General features: G+C 38.7%; 1 protein-coding gene across 1 annotated transcript in view; it reads right to left on the reverse strand.

Annotated features, from left to right (window-relative positions):
- Positions 1-828: 828 nt before the first annotated feature.
- CLIC4 (chloride intracellular channel 4) overlaps positions 829-12,707 on the reverse strand; it is a 33,707-nt gene continuing 21,828 nt past the window's right edge. The window contains exons 3-6 of the mRNA XM_075721923.1: positions 9,039-9,164; positions 7,567-7,673; positions 6,130-6,311; positions 829-5,340 (exon numbers count right to left, since the gene is read on the reverse strand). Of these exons, the coding sequence (XP_075578038.1) occupies positions 5,176-5,340; positions 6,130-6,311; positions 7,567-7,673; positions 9,039-9,164 (580 nt within the window). The 3' untranslated portion in view covers positions 829-5,175. The remainder of the gene's footprint in view (positions 5,341-6,129; positions 6,312-7,566; positions 7,674-9,038; positions 9,165-12,707) is intronic.

The raw sequence follows: 12,707 nt of genomic DNA on the forward strand, positions 1-12,707 counted from the left end.
GCTCAACGCTACTCCCTTTCAGCGTGGTCTTCACACGAAGCGGGTGCTACATTACCTTCTGGTCCACCCTGTTGCATTTCATGGAAGTACGTGACCAAACTCAAAGGCGGCAACTGCAACTCCTATTGCAGACCCCACCTCTGATCACAAACCTCGCAGTCAGTAAAATAATATAGCGACAGGGGTATGTAATCCTACCAAGGGTTTAATGCTGGATTTGCCACTACTTCAAGCACGTCTCTTACTTTCCTGCACATGCTCAAACTCAGATGATGGCATCCCAGATTACAGGCTCCAGGAATGTCTTCTGGATTCCCACAAATTTCCTTTCAAAAACAAAAATCACACCCCAGATGCACCTCAAACACTCATAAGACAGACAAGAGATTGACACGATAATGCTTAGGAAGTTTTAAAGAAAACTTCCACCAGCGGCTGGTGGTCTTTACTCTGAAGACCTAGTACCTAGTTAACATACTCAAATTCGAAGCAAAGGTGTATGGTGTTTACCACAGCTAGTTGAGACATATTTGAAAGCAAAAGAAAGTAAGGAAACACGGCTGAAACTCAGAGTAAGAGCAGAGTCTGAAATCCATAAATTCTATAGACAGGATCAATTCAGTCTCAACTCCTGAAATGGCTACCTAGTGGGTTATCTGGGTGGAAGCAAGTTGAACCAAACATGAGATTTTTTTCTTTTTGTCTTTTTAATCAATTTTCACAGTTTAACTCTGAAAACCTAGTATGCCACAGAAAAACAAGCTACCAAAATTTATGTTCTTAAGAGCTTCCACTTAAAACCTGAAAAAAAGAAAAAAAACACTTTTCATAATTTCTGTAGAATTCAGTATTTCTCAACTAGTTCTTAACTTTAAGAAAGTGAAGTTCTTAACTTTAAGGGGCACGACAGCTAGTTATAATGTTAGAATCAACACATATTCTGCCTTAAATCACACCACCACTGAAAAAAAACAGAAGGCCAAAAATTGAGAATATAATTACTACAAAGTTTTGTCTGTAGTTTAGCACACCACATTCAAATCATAGCTTACACGAGAGAACTGTAGCTTTCAGAAATAAGAGAACGATCTGCTTGGTAGTGAAAATATAATTTTATTTTTAACAATAGCTGCCAGCAGTATACTGGTATATCTGTAAAAGATGTTCCAAAGAGTGAAAGACATAAGCAAACTACAATAAATTGTATCAACTCTTCAAGTATTTCTGCAAACCATGCTCCAATTCTTGATGTCCTGTCTTGGGAGTCGCGATATGCTATTCTGCTCCACTATTCTTCCATCCCCCACACACCCTCCAGAAACAAAATGTAATAGTTGGTGGCACGGGTTCTGAGGCAGATTAAATATTTTTCACTTGGGATAAAGCCTTCTTCTGAAAATATTAATTGGATGTGTTCAGATAGTACTCTGAGTGGCAAAGAGTAAAAAAAAGTTGACTGTACTAAGCCACTTTTTGTTCTACATCGAGATAGGCATCAGTGGGTTTGGCTCAAGCATCTTCAATTTATTCATGTCTGTGCTCCTTTGATACGAAATGCTAATTTGCTACTTTAGCATAAAAACTTGATTACATCTCTCTTCTTATCATGGAACTGCATGCTACTCAATCAGTTTAGACATGCCCATTGCAGAAAAAACACCAATTTTATGGGAAAATGCAAACATACAAGCTATGTGGCTGTGACTGTCCATGTGGAACATTTACACAGACCACCAGCGAATCGCAGATGGACAGGAAAGCTTTGGGGTGCATGAAATTGTTTCAGAATTCACATGCCTCTCATTCAACAGCCAGCTCTTACATATAAGGAATCTCTTCAAGAAGGAAAGCTTTGTTAAGGGGAAAAAAAAAAATCATGCATATAGTATAATCTGTTCTCCCACACAAAACAGGGTGAAGATGATGGATTTTCCCTTTATGTTCAGGAAATACACAAGTCACCTGTTTTAATGGGAATTTAAGCATATTTCAGCTTGAGAATAAAGTAAGTTATTCAGCATGCTAATACATGCAACCAACTTGCAAACTGGAATGCCTACTTGAAAGGGCAACTGCTGTTTTTAAATTGTAGAAGGGGCTAGAAGCATCATTTTAAATTTAAACAGGGGGTAGATTAATTGCTGTTTGATGAAATTAAAAATGCATTTAAAGATCAGATTGTAAACAAGTTGACAGAAGTCAAGAATTTACATAGTTATGAAAGGGCTTTTTTAATTAATGTAGCGCTGGTGATTGGGGCCAGATGAAAGTGCTCTACCCACACCAGACGCTAAGCCTTTTACACACCACCCTAGCTATAACTGCTGTTCCGCAGGGATCACCTACAGAGGTGAAAGCTGCTCGCTCTCCATTCGATTCCTGGCCTCTGCTGAAGGCAGCAAGAGGCTGGCCAGCTTCTGCCGCAACGCAACAGAACCGTGCAATAGGAAGCCTAAAAGATACCAGCTCCTTTCACACAGGACTGTTAACAGCTATCGTACGGTAACCGCCTCAGAAATTGCTAACCTGGTCCTCATTTGAATTACACCTATAAGGGAAAGGCTCCGACGCTCAATACTTCGTTGTACTGAGATAAGAAATACATTAGTTACAGCAAAAGCTTTAACTTTGTTTACAAGCTTTCAGACACAATCATTAAAATACTTAATGCTGAATATAATGTATTACAACTGTCTGAAGATTGCCTAAAAAGTAGAGAGAATATATTATCTATAAAAGACAACAAGCCTGGTATTTTAACACGTTAAATATTTGTGTGCATTGATATGCAGGCAGCGCGCACAATAGAAAACTGCACGAAAGTTTTTCATGCTCGTACGCACATAATTGCCTGGTGTACTAAAGCATGCACGCAATGGCTAATTTGCTTTTAAAAGGAGTGAGGCCCGATTACTACAACCTCAGACAACTTCCAAGGGCCATCCTTATCTAGGTTTTAAAGTAGAGTTAAAAATTTAACAAAGCTATGCCCACAATCACATTGCTTCCTATATTTTTGTTTTTAAAGGTTAACTATACGATGGCGAAGAGCACCAAACCAATGAGGGCTGGGTTGGGTTTGGTTTTTTAACCCTACGCGTCATTTAAAATGTTATCTAACAAAAACTGAAGTCATTCCTTTTTCTAGATGTCACGTTGTAGCAAAGACTGAATCCCTACAGAGGATTATTATGGCTGAGAAACTTTATTGAGGATGAGAACGTGACATTAGAATACAGTAATTATTAAAAGGCTACAGTTAAGTTTTTCCTAACCAGGTCGCTCTGCAGAATTTTCTTTCTGTGCCTAACCACCCCTGTAATAAATCGTAATAGGGTCTATGGTTGTCTTCGAAAGACACGTAACAGGATTGCTAACTGCCTTTATATCGGAATTCTAGCTTCAGGAAGGCAAGACAAGGCACCACAAGCCATGTATACAAATATGGATCTTTTACTCTACCTCTTCTATGTCAAACTAACTTCATGGGTATATAAAGTAGCAAAAGCAGGATGCTTAGAAAAGTCAGGCTGGTTTTCATAAAGCCAGTGCTTACCAAAAAAAATTAGTGTATAAAAGTGTTTATGTGAGCATTTCCATGTTATTGCAGAATGTTAAATATTCCAAGAACAACCTACCAGGAATAGCACTTTCCAGCTTCTAAAAATCAGTTAAATATAAAAGTATCTTTACAAAAAAATAGGCATATAAGTCTAGCATTCTTTGGAGTTGTTTATGATGGTCTTTTAAAAATAAGCTAGCCGTTTCTTTCATGCATCAAAATCATTAATTTTAAACAAGAAAACTATTCCCTGGTTTAGAAATATTTGAAAATTGCTTTTAAAAAAAATTGTAGTGCTATTCCTCAGTGTTGCTGTAAAAAGATTATGTATAGTAGTGCAATGATTATGATTATGCAAAATTGCAGTCCAGGTGCACAGACAAGCAATTAGGATAAATTCAATGTAAAGGACTGGATTTCACGCACCATTTCTTTACAAGAGTAATTAATAGATTTCCTTTCAGGAAAAAACATGCATACTATAATTTAAGGCAAATGTTATCTTTAAAGGTCACTTTAGCTTTTTTCAGGAAAGAAATAGCTTAAAAAAGTTCCCAGAAAGACTCCCACTTTAACAGCTATCAGTGTTCAGTCTTGCATCACTAATCATTGCACTGCTATTCACCATATACAGTAGCTATTTATCAACTAGGACGCTAACGTTTACATGTACTTTGTTTATGACAGCACAGATTCTGTAAGTAAATATCACCAGAAAGACCTATACAAAATAAAGGCTCTTAACCACCAAAAAGAAAGCCACTTGCAATTTTTAAGGTGAACAGATGGCAAGCATCCAGTTCTTCTAGTTTCATGATGGTAAAGGGCATCCTGACAATTATTCAGTTGCTGCAACTCAGAATTCGGGACAAATGTAGGTTGCCAATTAAAAAAAAATTTTTTTTTTTTTTTTTTAAATCTTATCAAGCTCTTAAGACACAATGAAATACTAACTCTGAACTGCAAGCTTCCTGCTATAGCACTCAAGCCTAGATTCAAACTTCCCTGATGTCTGAGGTCATTCAAATCCAAGCTTCACATTTGAGTCCATTCTCAACCATTACTGTGATTTCACATCCAAGAGAATTTTTTTTTTTTTTTTTTTCCAAGTATTCTGCAAATGGCTCTTTTGGATAATAAGTTCCCTTCTACATGTAAATAGGATAGACGAGCAGGTACAGTTCAATGTGTCAGATATGACAATCGTGTACAGATCTTCTGGAAAAGCAATAAATTCCAAAATACATAAATATTCCTTGTACCATATAGCAAGACAGTATTCTAGCCCAATTCATAGACAGAGACCAAATGTTTGCAAAGAAAAATAGTAGGGGCAAGATAACCCTTCATACTGAAGAATCTAGAGTTACCCCAGTGCAATATTAACATAACTGCATTAATGATATTCAAACTCGCTGTGAAAGGAGGTAAGGAAAAACAAGCCTATAATTAAGTCTGCAAACTTTAGGTAATTACTGTACCTGGTCTATCCACCATAACTTTGAATAACTGCAAGTTCATGCAAAAAAAATTGCTATCTTATATGAAAAGAGCAGTCTGTTAGAAGCATTGTTATGGAATATGCAAGAAGTCATCTCTTTTGCAAGTGCTGTTTACTTAGTGAGTCTCTTGGCTACATCACTGTAAGCTATTTCAATTTCTTTGTCTCCAGGACAGGTATTGGTGAATTCATCTCTGCTGTAAGCATTCGTCAGGTATCTCCAAATCCCTGTCATTTCCTTGGGAATCTCAAAGTTGCGGTATTTTTTGGCCACCACCTAGAACAAAAGAATTAGATTATGAATTTACATTCTTCAACTTCAACCCCTTTTCCATCCCTTGTCCCTCTCTCGTTAAGCTATCCTTCCGACACGTACACCCAGAGTCACTTCTAAAGTCAGCAGAACCTGCCCCTCTGGGATCTGCCCAGACCTGGCAGCGTGCTGCCTCGCTTCGTTTGTATTGCTGTCCTCACCAAAGTAAATACTGCACCCAGGCAGAAACTTAATCTGTGGCTCCATCTGCAGTACAAAACTGACAAAGATCATTGGAGACAGGGAAAAGAAATCAAGCCACGATTATACAGGCACATCTTCACTCCTGCACTTGTCCTAGGCTATCTCTTTCCAGACTTCCAAATTCTTTTTTTTTTTTTTTTTTTAAATACAATCCTTGTATCTCACATTGCGTCATTTACTTTGTTGCTAATAGAGCAGTTTTCTCTACAGATGTGAGAAGACATCCACTTCAAACGTTAACTGGTCACGTGATGTTCACCTTCCTTCTACCTCATTCTTTTAAGCCTTGCGACTTCCTGTGACCACACTGGTCGCCGCTTGTGCCATTTTATTATCTGCCACCCAGCCTGTCGACCGGTTCACACCTTCACTGAATTCAACTGTTCTATCCCTTAAGTCCTTGTGAATTACGTAAATCTTACGCAATTTCATGTACTGCTAACACCGTAGTTAAACTTACACATGGTTGAAAGGAGTTGGACTCCAGAATGTCATAAACCATAAGCATTTTGTCCTCCATTATCACCTAACAACACACAAATCTTTTACCTTGACAATGTGCAGTTTGGGTAGCAGGTTGCAGTCTGCTAATGTCATCTCATTGCCATCCAAAAACTTGCGGGTAGAAATTGTAATATCCTCCATGCTATTTTCATCTATCTCATCAGGAAGAGGAGAGTTCAGATACTCATCCAGTTTCTGGAGGGTTTTCAAGAGGCCACGTTCTAAGGCTACAGAGGAAGGAACAGTTTTAAGAACAAAAAAGAAAGCCAAACCACAGCACAGAGATTTCAAAGCAAATTATTATTCAGAATATTGATACTGGTACCAGATCTGAAAAACAAATTCCAAATCGCTGTACCACCCAGAACAGACCACATACAGAAGGATATTTAACCCTTGTACAATTTTTGTGGCAACACTACTGCTGGAGCTGCCTTCGTGGTCACTAGTAACACTGAAACCAAACTGGAACCCCTTTAAATATCACACAGATGCAGGTTATTTAAAAGCTGGTTTATATATGAGTTTGCACTGATTTAAAATACTCTAAGACTGTCCACAAGTGTTTATTTTTGTTTAAAAAGTGGCTTATGTCAGTTTCTTAAGACTATTCCTAAGTGGCTTAAACTAATTAGAATTAAACTATGCTAGGGTTTATATTCATTTAAACATAATCTGTTTAATGTCACATGCTCAGCTAACAGCCATGACTAAACACACAGACTACCGCGGAGGTTTATGGAATACAGCAGCAGAGGGCAGCACACCCCACAAAATCGAGAAGTATGCTCAGCTGTTCACAAGCATTTTCAATCTCTCCATTTGAAAAACAGCAGAAAGGCATTCTGATTCCCTGACTTAAGTTTTCCCTCCAAGTACATTGAGGACAAAAGATTGGTACTGAACAATTTAAAGGTGTAATTGTGCCTTCTTTATCTGTTACTGATCTCTCACCTTCCCTCTACTATGCTCTCTCCACACAGAAAGGTATTAATCCTTTAAAGAAAGCAACACGAACTAAACTTAACTCAGAACTCTGAACCGGAGCCCTCAATCCTAGAAAGCTCAAATAACCAAGTGTGCAGAAAGGCTCCCAGCAAAGGCATGGAAACTCAACCACTGGGCATGACACAAACCGTGCATGGAATTTGGTTCTGGATGTTACTGAGTTCAAGAGTTTGGAGTGGCTGTTGCATAGAGAAGTTTCAATGCCAGGGATTGGCATTACAGGGATTTACAAACCATGCATACTCTACTAAAATTCTGATTGAACACTGTCTAATTGAAGTTCTCTTTGGGAGCGTTGAAATCTTTGTCTCTGACCGTTAACTTTAAACCACGGGTTTAATTCATGAGACTCCCTCAAGTGTCCATCAACATGCAGCGAAATTTGTCAGTGAGACACTTCACAGTAAAGCTGCTCTGAAAAACTCAAGACAATGAAAGAACATGTGCACAGCTATTGGCCCCCACGTAACTTACCTTCATTAGCTTCTGGTCTAGAATTTTTGATAAATGCAGAAAATTTGGCAAATATATCCATTCCAGCAGTGTTTGATTCTGGATGCTTTGGTGAAAGTTTTAGGTACCTAAAAAGTAGAAAGGAAAAGATCTACAGCACATTTAGCAGAATGATGCTCATCACATATTAACTAGCACAAAATGACCCTTTTTAAAAGAAAAGATTCTACATCACGTACATTTCCCAATTTATCCATTTTCAGATTAATGTGGAGGACTTAGGCGTAGTATCACACACTTCCATTTAAGTTAGGATTTTTAATCCCAACACTTCTTAATCACTTTTCAGAGCAATACCAAAGCATATTTCTGCTTTCTGAATCAGACATTTGTTTCAACCACAGAGTGTCTGAAACAGCCCAAGGTCACGAGAGCAAGCTCCCTCACCTAGCACAGCAGTGCTGCCAAGGGGGCAGATCACAGTTCTGTAAACAATATAGTTAGGGATCACACAGGTAACAAATTAAATACTCTGGTTCATTCTCTGTTCGCTGGAGATCTTTTTTTTTTTTGTTTAAATTATCAGCTGTCCCAAAATATCATGGACTCCACAAATCTTTTAACAAAAAAAGTGAAGTCTTGCCACACTAAAAAGACAAAACACTTCAGTCTGCTAAAGGCAGTGTCTGCATTTTGCCGTTGCCTGCCAGCTGAGGGAGAAGAAAGCCAAGTTTAGAGAAAGCTGGAACACACCCTTCTCATGCTTGTGCTGTGTAGTTTAATTATTTTTAAAAGTATTCAGTACTTTCCACCATAATTTCCAAATACTAAATAATCAATCTCCAGGACTCATCATTATGCCTAGTATGAAGGAATTTTTAAAAAATTATTTCCAAGTTGCATTTAGTAATCACTGGTTCTGTACAATTATCAACTGTCCGTCTGCTTATAGAAAGCTGGAAGGAATAAAAAAAAGTAACATTAAATGCATCTATTTCACTGATATTCCTGGTGAGAACAAGAAAACGACAAACTCTTGAAGACTCAAGTAACACCTTACTTCTAGAAGAATGACTGCAAATAGGAGTCTCCAAAAGGACACCGCACATCCCCTTAAAACAGCTTCCCAGTTTATTACAGAGTCAGGACTACGTTTGTGTAGCAGGCTCATCTTCATTTACAATATTTGGACACATCATCAGAATGGCCTGCCCCAGTCATCAAAAGGAAAAGTAATTTAGTTTGAAAACTGTAGGAAGAGTGACAGGAGTCTACGAAGGACAGTTTAAAAAGAATCTTTAAAAGAAGATAGTTTTTAATATACAGATGAGGGAGCTGGAGGGAGGAAAGGTATGACAAGGGAGACCTCCAAGCTGTTTTCAATGTCTAATCTTCAGTTTATTGATGCTGAAGAACATCTTAATTAGTGCAGAAAACCCCTTTGAGAACACTCCATCTAATCTAAGGTGACAAATTACCATTTTAACACTTACTTGGGTGGAGCCAAAACATCTTCCAGAAACTCTTCGATCTTATTCACATCTGTTTTCACTTCACCATTGTAAGTTATGAAGGGCGGATGCGTGCCTGGAGCCAAATTTTGAAGGTCTGCTGGTTTTCTAGGGTGAAATACAAACCAATACAAAAGTAAGCATGGGACATCCATGACCCTAGCTTTCACTGCTACAATCACAAAAGCACTGCCTCAAGTGTTCACGTCCTTGCAGTTTTAAAAAGATATCACCCATTTTCTTTTTAAAAAATTAGTTTACAGCTTGATTATAATTTTGAATATACACTTGATAACAATTAATTTAAAATACTTTAAAGCAACCGTTTCCTCCTACCTCTGGCTACGTTTTTTCTCAAGTCAATACATATATATCCCCCCGGTAGTCAACATTATACCACACACACTCACTCTCTTTCCCAAGATCTGCAGTACAGAGTTTATATATAGCGTAATCTGCGATAAGCAATAATCCTCCCCTTTCACACAGAGCTTCTCTGGATATAAGCAAGTCTGAGATAAATGGTTTATACAAACTGCTCTATTACGTGCACACAGAATCTGGTTCTAGACGAGCTGACAGATGCTTAAACACCGTGTTTAAAAACGATGCTTAAAGCTTCCTCCAGTGAAAAAAAACGCTATTTACGAATAAGAGCAGCATATTTGGGCGAAGGGAGAAGAATCCCTGACATTAATATGACTAGACGCAAGAGAAACAGAATCAACCTAAAATACTCAGACATTTCTAAATCGTAACTCAGTTTTGGCAATACCTCTCGCTATTCACTCCAGCTCCTTTCATACTAATCCTTATCAAGCTAAGCCAGTCTGTTTTATAAGCAATTGGCTTCTCTCTCCTCTGCTTGCGCTGTGATACTGTAGTGACAAGGAACAACACTGCAGACATTTATTTAGAAGCCTATATATCAGCTGCGCATATGCACCTACCTATTCACTCACCCCAAAATGCCTAACTTACTCTTCCATGTAAAGCTCTCCCATCTGCCTTGTCAGCAGATTCAGATGCAAAGTTGAAGTCAATAACGAGATGTGGATTCATTACAAGCTATAAAATCCAAAACATCCTCCAAAAAGCTGCAGCCAATTTTCCCCCAGTAAATCATCGTGCTATTAGTTAGTCCCATGCTAGTGCAACTGTCTCAGTGCAAGCAGAAATAAAATTACAGTACCGCTTGGCACTTCTTCAGTAGCAGCACTTAAAGGCTCCCTCTGCTGAAGCTATTGACTATGGGCCAGGATGACTGCTCAGAAGGACACAGTCTAAGAACCTCTCCCCATTTTAGAGGGCACTCTGCAATTCCTAGCTCCTCAGACCATCCCCGTCTACTGCCATCCGACAGCACATGCGATCCAGATGAGGCACGACCGCACAATTCCATTTCTGTCAAGCTGACCAGAGCACACGCTACAGGATGACCACCGCCTTTTGCTAGCGTTATGCTGGATGAGGAACAACAACCGATACCTGATCCAGCAGAAAGTTTGCCCCTTTGTTACTGTTTGAACAAACCCAACCGGACCGTAACCCTTGAACTGCGTTTGGGCTTTCTACGACGTGGTCACATTTCTGAGCCAGCATCAGGCATGGATTTACTGGATACTAGAACTGGAGTTCAAGAAAGCCTCCTGACTGTACTGGACAGGGAAACTAGATTAGTAATATACACAAACATGGCCATTCTGGGTAGCATGAGAAAGCAGTGGTTTCAGGGATAGCACTCAAACTCTGTAAACTAAGCACAGCTTACAAGTTTATCCTGAAGAAATGTTGCTTTCAATTTCTTACAAAATTAAGAACCCCTGCCAGAATTTCACGTCCTGCCCACTGCTTAACCTTTTAAGCAGGGCAAACTGCAACAGTATATAATGCCAAAGCGTGCTTACGACAAATACGAGCACTTGGGCATCACATGTAAAAAATGAATGAGAAAACTGCTTTTCACACTTAAGAACATTAAGCACCCTGCTTTTAGCCAGGTGACAGAAGTCCTGTTAATACAAGAAAGTAACCGCTTTCAATTTTTAAGCTTCCAAGAAGTTATTTCTCACCAATCATTGCCATCACCCTCTTACTTTTAGGATTTAAAGTCTGTCATCGGTTAATGCTCTAAGTAGCTTAACACTTCATTTAAATACAGCTTTGTAACCCACAACAATCACAGGAAGTCACTGTGGCTCACTTCCAATTTCGCATGTTGTCTAGATAAAATTCCTCAAAAGGAATGTTATTTTAAAAACACAGGCAAGACCACCGGATTTGCAGTAATACTATCAAAGGAAAGATTTTATTTCAGCAACAGACTAGTCTAATGAACTAACCAAAAAAAGTTTTCCAGTGAATCAGAGTGCATCTCAAGGCTCCCAGAGCATTTTATTAACCCCTCTTGCCACTCCAGTCTGTATCCTTCAAGAAAAAGAAAGCAGATATTACCATCCCACAGCCAGAGCCCAAACATAATACAGGGTTTGACTTCCAGTTTGCTACTCTTGCCAGCAGATCATAAACAAACCCTGGTTTACCACATACAAGCCACAGCCTTTAGAGCATGAGTACACATGAATATCCTGAAAATGCTGAGTACAACTTCCCTTAATAGTCAAACAAGGTGGCAATTAAAAATATTATAGTGAAGTTTAGTTCAGAGATAAAACTGGACAGCTTTAAAAAAAAACAAAAAAAACCCCAAACCCACCCCACCAAACTCCTATAACCACTCAAAACAATTCCATGATAGCTAGTACCTGCCCCAAAGTTTACCAGGGTATTTGGAGGTAGGGACACATACTTAAATATCTGGCTATGACTGGCTAATTAAGTGGGCAGACTCTTTAACACCAGAGTTAAGGTATAAACATTTCATGGCTTTGCCACAAACCAGAACAACAATTAGCATTCAAATAATTTCTTGAAGATCAGACAAAAGCCAGCCCCCAAATGTAATACGCCCTACAGTGATTTATAAACTACACAAGCACTGCAATGAGTATCTGAAGAGTAATGTGGGGGAAAAAAAAAAAGCCAGCAATTAAAAAATAACAAACCCCTGTCTCCAATTCCTAAGCAGTATTTTACACTCCTGAAGTTGCATTCACCTCTGGGCAGTCTTTAATATTTACTAATCTCTTCATTTAATCTTTGTCAACATAATCGTAAAACCACACAATCAAGGTGTTTAAAATAGGATTTCAAACCATAACTGAATGCAAGCTGGCCTAGAATGTTGTTACAAGCCCAACAAACGGTTTATGTACTGCAACTCTGCTCTAGTCACCAGAACAAGCCAAATCTCCGAGCACAGAAATGCTGCTTCTCAAAAGGGAAAGAATAAAGCCTCTGTCTGACCAAACAGAAGCAAGAAATGCATCATTTCTTTGAAAGGCCAGTACGTCCCACTTCATTTGCCTATGTGCGTATTTTTGTGTCTTAAGAGTAGAACTGAGAACTGCAAAATGTTCTTTTGTTAGCACAGTGTGATGTCCAATGCAATTACGGAAGGGAAAAATACATGCCACTGAGTCAGTCCAATCAGACTCAGTTTTTCCTGTGTCCCAAGTTACTTACTTGTGAACTTTTGTACCCAACCATGACCTTTTAAGCCTCACAAACAGACAGAGCTTGCTTTACTGT

The sequence above is a fragment of the Pelecanus crispus genome, chromosome 16, assembly GCF_030463565.1.
Source record: "Pelecanus crispus isolate bPelCri1 chromosome 16, bPelCri1.pri, whole genome shotgun sequence".
Taxonomy (NCBI): domain Eukaryota; kingdom Metazoa; phylum Chordata; class Aves; order Pelecaniformes; family Pelecanidae; genus Pelecanus; species Pelecanus crispus.